We start from the raw sequence: 13,803 nt of genomic DNA, 5'->3' as shown, positions 1-13,803 counted from the left end.
ATTTAATTAGAAATATTTAACTTTGATTTAACTTCCAATGTTCATGTATGTTTATTGAAAGAGATTTGTTCCTTTTGTGCCTGAAAGGGCTATAAGTAAGGTGGCAGAAAGATGTCTTTCTCCATAGCAATGTCCTCCAGCTTTTCCAGACGCAATCCCAAGCCACACAGTAATTCCTCCCATGTGGTCTGGGTCTGCCCCAGGGTGTCCTCCCAGCTGGATGTGCAAGGAATATCTTCACCAGTTGGTAGCCCGGAGGAATCCTGATCAGAAGCTTGACTGGCTTCTTTCAATGCAAAGGAATTGTGGTTCTCCTCTTCAAGATGTCTGAGTTCTGTAAGATTCAGAAGTAAAGTTAATTCATATATTTCAGAAGTTAACTATTTACATATTGATGTTTAAAGAATTATTCTTGACACATTTTTATTTTTATTTATTTATTTTATTTAGACGGGACAATGCATATTAATGAACATTACATGTGAAATGCAACGTAAATATACCGGATTTAGCAAAGATGCTAATTTCCATCCGTAGTCCCCAGACATTAAACAGCACTGACATAACAAACACAGGAGAACATCATACATTACATTACATTATTACAACTTGTGCATAAAGTGCAATGTTGCTTTCAAGTATATGCAGGGGTTAAAGTACTATAAGGTTTTAAAGTGCAATATGTCTTTCAAGTGTTACAGGGTTCAAGTAATACATGATTCAAGTAATACAGGACTCACATAGATAATACAGGAATGACTTTGACGGAAGAACAAATTTATGCATGGTCGCAGGTTTGGTTGTCGAGTAACCATTTCTTTAGATTGTGCTTAAAGGATGAAAATGACAGACAATCTCTTATTGTCACATGTGACAGAATCATACATTGAAGATATGATTTAGAATGATTTATTTACATTTACATGCTGAATGAGAATGAGAATGAATGAGAGCCAGGAAGTGGTGTTGTTGTGAAGCTGCTTTCGCATGGAGGAAAGTAAAGCACTGCTCAAGAAGTTATCCATCTCCATCCTGCTGTCTTTTTTTATCAAGCGCGATCAAGTCACCACCAACGAACCCTCACATTACTCCTAAATCTGTCTTTAAGTTTTTCCAATGAGTTTGATATTTTGGTAAAATGCTTATTCACCCTCTTGTTGAGCGTTAGATGAGAAGTTGTGTGCCAGATTATTTCTTGACTTCCTGCATGCTGCCAACCTCAGAGTGTCTACAAGACTCCAAAAGGTCGCTTTTATAGTGATTAAACATATAAGACCTCTGGCTGTTTCTGCTTGTCTTTGTACTAGGCTAACCAAACTGCCTGCTGGCTGTGGTATTACTTTTAGTGCATAGAAATGAGAGTGGTATTGATTTTTTTTTTGACTAAGCAGAAAAGTAAAATGTCAAACTAATGCTTTAAGGGTGAGCTCTGACACCCTGTGATGACAAGTCATTTTGGCCACCTGTATCTATCATTTAATTCTTTTGGTCATTCCCCAAAGCTCATGACCATAGGTGCAATTTGGAAAGGTTTGAAAGTTGGAAAAAAATGTCAACTGATATCGAGAGCATAAGGCTCTCCGCAACAACAGTCCAGGGAAGCATCCACATCTTCTGATGAGGCACTTACCCTTCTGTTGATCTTTTGTACCTTCACTCGTGAACAAGACCAGAAGAAACTTGAACTCCTTGACTTTTGATCCTGGTATTAGTCCAGGGCTGTAAGAAGCAAATAACCAAAAGTGATATTCTTTGATGTCAGTCAAGACTCTGCTGCTTCATTCACTATTTACTGTGAGTGCCTGATGCAAAGATTGTAATGGTTTGATTTTCCTCTCTTTACAGGTGATATTGATTCTTACCAAGCTGTACGACTTTCATATTGGCAGTGTAACTGAGAGCACTCTTTGGAGGTGAGTTGAAAGGACATTTTTATTCATAACATATTTACAAGTAAATGCCTTTGAATCCTGTAACTCTGCTCAGGGTGTCAAAGGGTAGAATTGGCCTTGTACGACTATCCCATGATTTGCTTGATGTTTTAGCTAACTGATCAGTCAAGATAATATATCTTCTAGAGACTGACAACTAACAGCATCTGACTTGGCCCACTGTGGTAAACCCTTAAAACATATGCTACATCTTCCTCTCTGTTTTGCCCACTCATTGATTTTCTGGTACAACTTTGAACCATCAATCTCTTTCCAACTGTCTCCAATCACTGTGTCCTGTGCTCACCCACTCATCTGGTGCTGTGAATAGAATGTTATATTGTCATGCACGGTCAAACAGGACACTCAGACTGGAGGATGCTGTTTGCCATGCTCTTGTTCTAGTGTATTATCTGATGCACTTCCCCTTCCTCACCCCTCGAGGGAATAAACACATATCAAGAGTGCTTGTAAAGAGTTAAAAATATACTAGCAAAAGGATGGGTAAAACATCCTTGATAAGTTGAAATTGCATGTAACCCATTTTCATATCTGGATGGATTGTGTAACAGACATACAAATATTTTTGTCAGACATGTGGATGATGACACACATGAAAGCGTCCTCCTGGAAAAGATTTGGCCTGGTTTTTGTTTAAGGGGAATAGTGTGCTTTAGGTCAGTGGGTTCTCCCACGACAGCGATGTCCAACCATATAGCTTAGCAACTGTAACTACGTACAATTAGTTTTAATGCCTTAAATTTCTTCAAATGCTGAAGTGGTGTGCAAGGGGCTGTAGTAAGAGTGATAGGCTACTCTGCATTTAAAGAGGTGGTGCCTTTTTATAGCCTTCCCAGAACCGAAAATACAGGAGTTATTATAATTGTAAGCATATCCGCCTAACTAGCTTATAAGCTACAGTAGTAACCTAAACCCAAATATTACTCCAAGGCTTCATTAAAGCTCTGGTCTACGATCTGAGAAAGGTTTGAAAAAAGCACCCCCCCCACACACACCCCTCCCCTCTGTGCTCCTTAACCCCTCCCCTCCGAGCTCGTATCGCTCTCCCCTCGGAGTCCCGCGACACACCCCCTCCGGCTACAAGCAACAAGAGCAACAAGCCGGCCGGCAGAAACCAAATACAGCCCAGCTTTGAATGCGGAGTAACGATGTCGGATTCACAGGTAAAGTTATTACAATGCACGCTGAAACTAACGTAAATCTTGTAAGTCATTACAATGTCCACAGCTAAGCTCCACAGCCAAGCTAGCGTAACGTCATTAGCATGTTACAGCTACGTTACGTTACAGCTAGGTAATAAGTTACAACAGCTAAGTTAGCCACTTCTAAAAGTTATTGAGGGCCAAGAGACTAACAGATGCTGCCGTCAGCTTTCATCACAACGATCGTTTCCACATTGTGGCTGAAAAATAAACCTGCATGAGCCTCGGACCAGCTGTGTCCCAGCTGCTGTCTGAGTAGCACCACAACCGCGACACAAACGTGCCCCGTGAACCGTAATCTCTTGTTTATGACAGATAAGAGACACAAATACACACATCGTAACGTGTTTATGATAATCCATCATATTGATTTAGCAAAGGCTTCGTTGAAAACAAATGGACAAGACCGGGAGGAGGGTTAGCAAAACAGTTGAGTAGTGACCGGGCGAGAGGTTGTTATGCAGAAATAAATCCGGACAAATAAAATAAAAATCCGGAAATAAATCCGAAACCCCTCCGCTTCGCGTTGGGGTTTCATTCATCCATTCATTCATCTTACTTGCTGCTTCATTTAGCTGCCACAAGCAAATAAATAGGCTGATTTGGTGTAAACATGATAGCAATGTTAGCTTGTTGTTAGCTTACAATGCTAGCATAGAGGCTAACGTCTCCGTCGAACAAGTAAACGAGTGTTGACAATACTGCAGAGACAGACACCGTCTAATAACACAGAAACAAACTAACGGCAGCTTTCAGTCATAAGCATCGGCATGAAAGTTATCTGTGTCACAACATCCACAATAGAGACGAAGGTTACCTGCTCAACAGAAACTCAGCTGTATCAGCACCGGGTCCATATCGTCATGGACCTTTCGCCACCGTTCAAATGATGACCCGATGTTTACTCGGGTTTGAGCCCTCTTTGTTTCTCATCTCCGCTTTGTGTCTTTTCAGTGACAGACTTTCTTTCTTTGACTCTTTGTCGGTGGGGCGAGCAGAGGCAGCTGAACTGCTCAGGGCAAAACAAACCTCTTGTCCGCTTGTAGTTTCAAATGCGGAAGTGGGTCGGGACCAGACGTGAGCAGGAGCAGGAGAGTGAGCGAGGATTGGATCGGAAAATTGATCTGATATTTGGTTCCTTTTGCTCTTCACATTGTGTAGGTCGTACTATTGGACCATAACCACCATCTAAATGATGTTAATAATAATGATCAATCTTTCAAATTGTAGACCATAGCTTTAAGTAACTACATACTGTAGTGGTTTACTAGCATATACACTGTGTGGAAGACAGTCCTGGATGCTATTGGAGTTTAACCCTTGTATGGTGTCCGGGTCTGTGGGACCCGTTCTCATTTTTTATCAGAAGAAAAATTATACGATTAATTATTTTTTTCAAACTCAGACTCATTGGCCTTGGCTCATTTTCTGTGAAGAACATATATCAGTACAAATTTTCAATGACCACACACTGTACACCCCCCCTACACATTTACATTACATACAGGATGTTCGGGTGCCCGAACCAGGGCGCGTGTGTGTATGTGTGTGTGTGTGTGTGTGTGTGTGTGTGTGTGTGTGTGTGTGTGTGCTCGTGTGTGTGTGTGTTGTGTTTCTGCCCCTGCTGTTCCTGCGCAAGGTTGCAACATTGTTGCAAAATTCAAGCACCAACACGGTCTGCTCTCACATTCCTGCACATTTTACCCTCTGTCTTGCAGAGTAGCACTTCATAAATGTGATCCAACAAAGGTAAAGGGCAAATATTAAACATATATGCTTTCTATATTGCTTGTAAGAATGTATTAATGTAAGAATAAAAATATATATTGAAATTACAACCAAGTATGAAAGCCAGCACATACTCATACCTAAATGGCTGCATAGGTCAAAAGCCAATGACTCCCCAAACGATCCATCACTATTCCCAAAACAATATGACTGCTTTTATTATTTTGTTTTGCCTGACTTCTTCCTTTGCTGTTGTAATAATTGCTACAGCCACTTGAGGTCACTGCCTAATAAAAAAACTTAAAGATGGGTCGTAATAAGCTACTTTCACAGCCAACCTATATGGTCATTTATTCTGATGAGGATCGGCTGATGTAAGCTAAACAAACAGAAAAATATTAGATCTTTCATTTTTCTACACTGCAATACGATGCTGTTTATGTATAGTACATGTCTTCTATATAGATCATCAACTGATAGACTAGATAGACTAGATGATAGACTAAACTAGATGATCAACTGATGAGCACGCAAACTACGTAGTTTGCGTGCTCATCAGTTGACGATCACCATATTATGGAGCCTATTCAGCCTTCAACTGAACATTTAAGACCCCTTTAGCAGGATTCTCATCTTGAAACAAGACAGCTTGAAACATTCAAGCTTTATTAGGCAGTTAGCAATGACTGATAAAAATCTGCCTGCTTAAGGGTCTGCGTCCACATAGTGATTTTTTTGGGCAGAAAAGTGCTGGCTTTTTCGCTCGGGAGCACTGGGATGAGCACTTGTGCACTGAGAGAAAAAATGCTGCATGTGTGTCTTGTCTCTAAGACAACAATATCTACTGTATGATCGACACTGCCTCTTTGCGGTTTGCTATCCGTTTATGTTTTATTTGACATCAGGACATCACAGCAAGGAGGATGTGGGCAGATAACATGATCCATAGGAGACAAAAATACTGTGAATATTATCACCTAGGCCAGGAAAAAGAAAAAGAGCAATGGTGGCCTTTCTGAAGGCCTTCTGCTGTCCCAAACGCTTGCTTCTTATTGGGAACAACTGAAAAAAGGGAACACTGGAAAAGGAGAAGGAGAAGCTCGCTGACACTCCAGTTGCTCCGTACTAGGGCATTAATGACTTCAGATTTTTTCAAGTCGACTTATCTGTCAATAAAGTCGAAGTCAAGTCGACATGTCGTTTGATGACATCATCACATTGACACAGCGGAGGAACACCTCCATACATGGGATGTGTGTCTGTCACCATTCACTGCCCAAAAAAAAAAGCAAAAAAACACGACTTGTCGACCACTCTCAGGGGTCGTCGACTTGCGCCACTGACGTCGACGACAAATCGACTTTTCTGTTAATGCCCTACTCCGTACTGTGCCGAATGACAATTGTCCCTCCTCCTCAGTCCCCCTGTTGGCCCTCACTCACATAGCTCCGGCCCCAACCAGGCCTGGGCCCAGTTACCTCTTGTACATACAGTACGTGTCCACCTTATGTACTTGTGCCTGTACTTGCTCATGAGCAACTGTACCGCGCTCACAGCTTGCTTAGTGTGAGTGCGCCCTAAGTAAGCTAAGTCACTAAGGGGTGCGACTGAGCCAATGATGAGTTTGGTATTTTAAAAGCATTACATTTGACTGTGGGATAATATGCTCAAATCATAACTGGTGTCTCTAAACTGATTACAAATAGCCAACAGATCAAAGAGAGGAAGGCTGAGGACGAGTAGTTAGATGAGGAAACTGGGAGATGTTTTTGTATCATTTATTGTTTGACAAAAATAGAGAGAGTCATATGTTTGTTTTCTACTCGAGGACATTCAATCCCGTCTATTATTTTTTATCTGCCTAAAGAGAAAGAAATGTTATTCCATCTGTATGATGGTTTTTTGACAATCCTTTAAAGCATAAAATATTAGCAGTTTTCGGAGTGGGTTTACTCTGCCCCAGCTTGACATAGTTAAAGAAAGATAAGTGGTGCCAAAGTGACTGGTAGCCATTTTTTATGTTTAGACAGCTACTGTCGCTGTTTTGCCTCAGGGTCCAAATTAGTTAGTCTTTTGGTGTTTGGATATGTGCAAAGAAAAAGCAGTCTTGCTGATATTCTGTAGTAAGTTAGTTCATGGAGTGTGAAGTAAGGCAACTGCATTGCCTTCACACTCCATGAACTAACATGGTGCCCCCTCATGTCACATTCAATAGTGCCTCTAAAGGCTCTGCTCTTTGAGGGAGCTATCAAATAATCAATGCAGCAATAATGCAATGAGGATTCTCCTTGGAGAACAAATCCCCTTTAATAAACATGAATATTAGATCTAAGTTAAACCAACAGAACAAAAAATGTATTATGTAAGGAGGAGGCAGGGATGCATTAATATTGATCCTACTCATGTTCTCGCAGGAGCCACCCTACTCCGTCTCTGATTGGTTGGCTTTGTTGGGTGCGCTCTCCATGCTTGACTCAAACTGTTAACACAGTAGCTCTGGTAATGACTGTTTAGGGCTGTTTATAATCTGTATTGTTGTAGATAACTCTGCTTGGGTGGAGAGAGCTGAGGCAGTAAACAGCGTTGACATCATGGATGTATTAAGGAGACATAGGTGCCCTGTTTAAAGATGGGCTGAGGCAGCTGACTTCATGTTGGCTCCTTGAATGGGATAACATAATTCAAACAAACAGCTCTTCTAGAGGCTGCAGTTGTTATTGAACCAAACTGATGCAATTCTGATAATACAAAGATTCATTCTGCCAAACATGCAATCGCAGTTTTGTAGCCACTTCTTTTCTGATACCTGTGTATGGGGGAAAAAAGCTCTTTGGGCCAGTGTGCATCACGTGATGAACATTGAAGTTGCAGAACCTTGTGCGGCCTTTACACCAAATTTGCTTTACAAACAGGCTCCAATCCTGGTGGCTCAGTTGCTGTTTGTTGTATCAGCAGTACTCATAAGCAATAGTGAGTTGTGTCATTTTATAACAGGTCAATATGATTAGATGATCCTAGAAAGCTTGTAGCCAAGCAGCTGATGAATGAGTCAGGGAGGGTGAAGCATGAATGAAGCAGCCTATTCCTATCAGCTAATGCAAGCATGAGTTCAGTGTTCTGCCTGGTCATTACTGGAAGACTGGAAAGGAGGGTGAGTCATTCCAAGTTTGCTGTTGCTGGTATCATCGCTGTTAACTTACTGCTACCAGGAATTTACAAAGCTGACAGTTAATTTGCTGAAGTTATTTCCCACTGAGCAAAGTGAGAGGTCAGAGAGAGAAGGTCTAATGGTAGTGGACTGGGTTCAGTGATTAACTAGAGCGTCTGAGAGAGTAGTAACCGAGCCGGACCTGAACTCAACAGGCATCCTGTTATTTTATGTCCAAATCCAAGTTGAGCCTAACGCAGTGATTGTAAGTTTAAATACTGCGTTTGTGTTACCCTGTCATGCAGTTGTTACCATGGTTACAGCTAATACGTTTACCTACATACAATACAGATGACTGTGAAAAGGCATTGTTCCAAGTACATATATAAAACAAAAAAAATAAATTTAAAATAAAAATACATTTGTTTTACTTGCGTCTATGGTTACGCATGTACTCATACAGAACTGGCATTACATCCAGTGACCTAACCTTACCTGAACCAGGACATCATTTCTAATTTTTGTTCTAAAAAAAAATCATCCTGTGGTCAGGTACCGACGGGTCCTGATGGGTTGGGTCACGTACCCTTGCTCTAGTGCTTACCTCCATTCAGTCAACAATTCATTCAAATGTATTCTAGATTTAGGTTCCTTCAGGAAAAAAAACCCCAATACTGTCAGGTGTGACAGAGGTTTTCATTCAAGTCTTGGTTATTAAAGATGGTCTAACAGGAAGACAGTGGTAGTTTTCTAAGCAGCTTTAGCTGATGACAACCTGGCTACCTTGCAGGCGCAACAGCTTCCACACAAGTCCTCTACTACAGGACAAAAGGCACAAAAATACTAAAGCAGTCGATAAAGTGCAGTTCAGTTCAGGGTTATTCACACTGCATAAGCTGGTAGCTGCATAAAGTACTTGCAGATTTCAACGTAGTACATTTAAGGCAAGCCAACAATACAAACAGGATGTCTGAGTGATCCTCTGCTACAGAGATCATTTTGTGACACAAATAGGTGATGATTGGACTCACATAAACCCTGGCACTGTCATCACAGTTAAATGCACATGACAGTTTAATTCTGAAGGGAAGACGTAATCAGTTGAAGTAACTTATCCATGATGTGAGAACAGGGACATCACAGCGGTTGAAGATCAGCGTTATTGGCAGCACTCCCAGCCCTGTCACTCAGCCGCAAAACTACAGTGAGGGGGGCAGCTGTCCATCCTGGCCTGAATTTTCTAGTCTATCACTGCCTGAAGAGAGGCATTGTGTATGTTAAAAAGGAATCAAAGAGAAAGACAGAAGACATAGCAGCCATTTTCTTGAATCAGCTCAACTATGGCAGTGCAGCAAAGCCTTGCTGTCTCATGTCAGGTCCGCTTCATGATTTGTCTGTCTGTTCCCGGCTAATTGAGATCACAGCTCTGATAAGGTTTGAAGAGGAGCAGTCGAAGTGAATGTTTATCACTTCACGGCAAGATGGCTCAAATAGCAAGTCTAAAGCTGCCTTTTTGCAAAGGTCAAGGCAGTGGCAACACCTCAAAGTATCGCCCAGTCAGTCTGTCAATTTTAATGAACATCCTGACCTTAAAGAATGAAAGCTGATCAGTCAGTCCATGCATAATTTTCAAAGGAGCCTTCATATGTGCGTGATTTGAGTGGAAAGAAAGAAAGGCGAGCTACTCATTGTTGACAATAAATCAACTCAGCAAACAATTCTTCAAAGTTGTTCAGCCTCTCTCATCTGGCCTCTGGAGTATTGTCCCTCTGTGGATGAGAATTTATCAAATATGACAACCCCTGTACTCATTTGCAGGTATTCAGACTTGGGTAAATTAATGCCAACAACAACGTCAGGTTGTATTTTCCTCCAATCAATGCACAAATTTGACATATCCTATACTTGTACTTTTTGCAAAACAAGCATATGCAGCACTTGTTTTCTGTATTTATACACTGAGTTCATTGAAGTTGTGCTTACAGTGTGTTACTGAATTACTGAGCTGGAAAGTTTGATTGATTATTTTGCATTACCACAACACACAAAAGCATAAAGCAATCCAGCCCTTATTTATTATGTTATACTCATAGTACTATGAGTCAGATATTATTGCACATATAAAGATATAGTTACAGTATAATAAATGTTTAGTACGTGAATAAACACTGACTCCTCAAACTGAACTGAGAGTCAAGATTGCAATACCCTGCCAAAAACCAGTTCACAGCTCAGCTCTATTCTTGGGGGCTCAATTAAAACCATAGACTGTATAAATAGTGGACGGAGCTTCCGGCTCTGGAAGTGAAGTCAATACAAACGTACCTTAACCCTCTAGACCCCAGTAGAATTCTAGAATGTTGCTGCAGTTCACTGAGAATTCTCACTGAAAAGATCGTTTTTGTACATTATAATGAATGTTATCCAAAAGTATAATAATAATATAATAATATATGATACAATATGTTTCCCTTTGCCTCCTGAGTCTAACAACAAAACAGATCCTTCATTAGAGCGATCTGTTTTGTTGTAGAACTCTAGGCTTTGAAAATAAAGATAAAAAATCCCACACACTGAGGTTATAAGAAAACAACAGTAATGTAGTCGCAGGTCTTGTGTTTTCATATAAACATTGCACTCGACCGGCCACTAATCCCTACTGACTCTTTGTCATGCACCCCCACCCCACCAGAACACTGCGTTCCTCCCCTGTATTGACAGCCAGCTGTCTTATTGTTTACTGAATGTAATGTGATGTGATTTCGAACAACAAACTAGAAGTCAGAATGTCTTTGTCACTTTCCATAGTAGTGTTGTTGTGGGCAGTGTCTTTGGCAACTTCTATGAAGAAAATCGCCAAATGTATTTGTGGAGAAATACCACGACCTCGCCATTCAACCTCACCGACTCCTCGTCACACTTCAAAAAAAAAACAAGAGTCCACCCCCGGCAGTGAGAGTCCCCGTGTAGTTCCCGATGTTTACTGAAGTTGATCACGGGATATGATTTCGAGCAAAAGACTTGAACTCACTGAGTCCTGGTCACTTTCCATGATGCGTTGTGGGTCAGGATCTCTCTCACAACAGAATCTGTTCTGAGAGAGAATTATGGCATCCATAAGATTAATACCAGGGTAGCGTTTATCTGGCTGTGTGTGCGTGTGTGTGTGTGTGTGTGTGGCAAATTGTGGTCCTGGAGACACCAACTGTAGCAGTGACTTTCACAAAGGCAGTTTTGAGTACTTTGTTATGTGTGCTGTGATATGTCTGTCTCTCTGTCTACAGAGAGATTTTTTTTGGAATGATAGCATCTCATCCATGCAAGACACACGGAAATAGATGCAGTCCGCCTGAATTAATGAATACTGAGTAGTCATTGGTCTGAATATGAACATGTTGATGGGCGCTGCAGCTGGTGTGATGGTTTTGTTTATTGCTGCTCGTTGTTTGCACTGTATTGACCTACGTATGTGATTCGTTCCCTTTGACATTTAAGTGTCATGCCTTTGAGTTTTGGAGTTGGATGTATGTTGAGTATGTATGGACTGAACTGCCTTCCTGAGATCACTATCTGATCTGAAAACAGAAGAAAAATCATGGTATGCTTCAGTCATGGCTACCTTGTGTTGGGAATGGATGGTAGGGCAGCTGTGGTTATCAGGAATTAATAATTATTGAGAATAATTATTAAAATTAATAAAATAAAAATTAATACAATAAATTTTAAAATTGTTAAAAAAACGGGGCACCACCCTGAAATCAGGGACCAATAACCAGACCAAAATTAGTCTCAAAGAAGGGTTCCCTTTAAATGTAAATATTTGTAAAATATTTACAATTAAAGGAACAGTGAAGGACATGAATCCGAGCACTGACCATCACAACCAATAAATGTTACAAAACATATGCACAAAATGATCACAGAAAACTGCTATGTACAATATAATAGACTTTATTATTGTTAGCAAATTGATTAAATCAATAATACTTTCAATAAACACAAATCAATTACTCAACCAAAGCAGCTAAACTATGAAACTAAACTAATACAAACTCAAGCACAAATAACAAACAAGCATGGGTGTGTGTGTGTGTGTGTGTGTGTGTCAGAGACAAAGAAAGAGGAGCCAAAATGGTGGTCACGCTCACTTGGAGGAGCCGTTTCTCAATATGCGTTCTTCTCTGTACTTCTGTTCTTGTGGACTTGAGAAACGTCATCAACGCCGGACCAAGTACTGTTCCAATTCAAAGTTCGCATCTGGCCAAGTATGGTCGAATACCCCGGACGTCACGGAGTGTTCCGTTGAAAGGAACAGGAAAATGGGGAACTGACGTTCGTTCGACTATAAAAATGGCCAAAACGTGACTTGGAGGAGTCACGCGTGGATACAAATTCAGTAAGGACAATAGATTTTGCTGAATCATATGTCTAGAATTCCAAAAATGGTGGACGTGAATACGTCACCTAAAGCTAGTCAAATGAACGAACGCGCGAGATTTGAACAACGGCAATGGTTACCCCACCATTGGCCTCGTGTGCACTTTGATTGCACACGAGAGGAATTTGTAGGGGAAGTGACCTACGGTCCCACAAAAGGCGGACGTGCTACCACGAGGCGTCCGTCTCTGAAATCATAAAAGGGAGATATCACGAGACGCACGTATCTTATGTTATAGCGAGCTCATCAACCATGAGTCTCCAACAGGTCGCCCATAAGATTACATGTGTGTGCGCGTAACCCCTAATGTGTGTGTACATGTACATGTGGGTCAGTTAAAGAGAGGGAGAGAGAGAGAGCAAGACAAAGACAAAGGGCCAACGCCCTTAGCGGCGGCTAGGCTAACAAGCAACGTTTTTACAACGTATAACGATCAGCAATAAAAAGAGGGACACGGGGGTCCACAAACTCACAGAGAACAATGTAGCTCACAAGCATACAATACACGCTAATTTCTAATATCTGCACAGACACTAAATAAGCCTCACTTGTAGTCGTGTCTTCCTTAATCCAGCTTCCTCGGCGTTGATTAAAGGCGATTGCAGAGTTCTGCGTTGGCTGTTAAGACAGTGTAGTCGATGGGCAATAAGAAAACGGGCAAAAGCGGCGTTTTCTGAGGAAAAATAAAATTGTCCTCCTTCTGCAGGCAGGTAAAGAGAGGCTGGTTGCACAGCATCTTTTCAGGATCCAGAGGTGTTCGGTGAACAGGCGGGAAAAATAAGTCCAGACATCTGTATGGTCCCTTAGAGTAATAGTTGCGTAGGAGAAAGCCGACGCTTCCAGCAACACGTAAGTCTGGGACTGCGTTGAAAAGGGTCTGCCGCTGTATTTATCTCTTCCGGTGTTGGCGGAAGTGATGCGTTCAGGTGCGCTCACAGACAACAGGAGATGGGGGTTTCCAACCGGGGGGCTGTGACAAGCAGGCGCCACCTACTGGACATAAGGGTCGTTGCACTTTCCTTTGTTTATCAGGCTTTTATAGTGCAAGGAAGCCGCATTGAAGCATTGAGCTGCACACGGGCCGATCCGACGTCAGAACCATGTGGACGGTCCCAACACTTGTGATTGACAAGTCGCTACCACAGCATGTCCTCTGGTTCTAAGTCAGACCCTATCAGGATATCCTCCACAGCTCCATCCTCTAGTCCAAATATGGTCACTTCTGGCTCCAAAAACTAAGATGGAAATGGTTGTAGTGCCAAACTGAGGGCTTTGAAATACCAAACTCAATGCCACAACATAATGCCTCGCTTTCTCAGCAGTGCATGCAGAGTA

General features: G+C 41.5%; 1 protein-coding gene across 1 annotated transcript in view; it reads left to right on the top strand.

Annotated features, from left to right (window-relative positions):
• sorcs3a (sortilin related VPS10 domain containing receptor 3a) overlaps nucleotides 1-13,803 on the top strand; it is a 281,497-nt gene that overhangs the window by 110,595 nt on the left and 157,099 nt on the right. Inside the window, exon 2 of the mRNA XM_084369166.1 lies at nucleotides 1,846-1,913. Within this exon, the coding sequence (XP_084225292.1) occupies nucleotides 1,846-1,913 (68 nt within the window). The remainder of the gene's footprint in view (nucleotides 1-1,845; nucleotides 1,914-13,803) is intronic.

Source organism: Pagrus pagrus (assembly GCF_965226575.1).
Source record: "Pagrus pagrus genome assembly, chromosome: 2".
Classification (NCBI taxonomy): Eukaryota; Metazoa; Chordata; class Actinopteri; order Spariformes; family Sparidae; genus Pagrus; species Pagrus pagrus.
The sequence above is the reverse complement of the archived record's forward strand: the minus strand, read 5'-3'. Positions and strand labels throughout refer to the sequence as shown.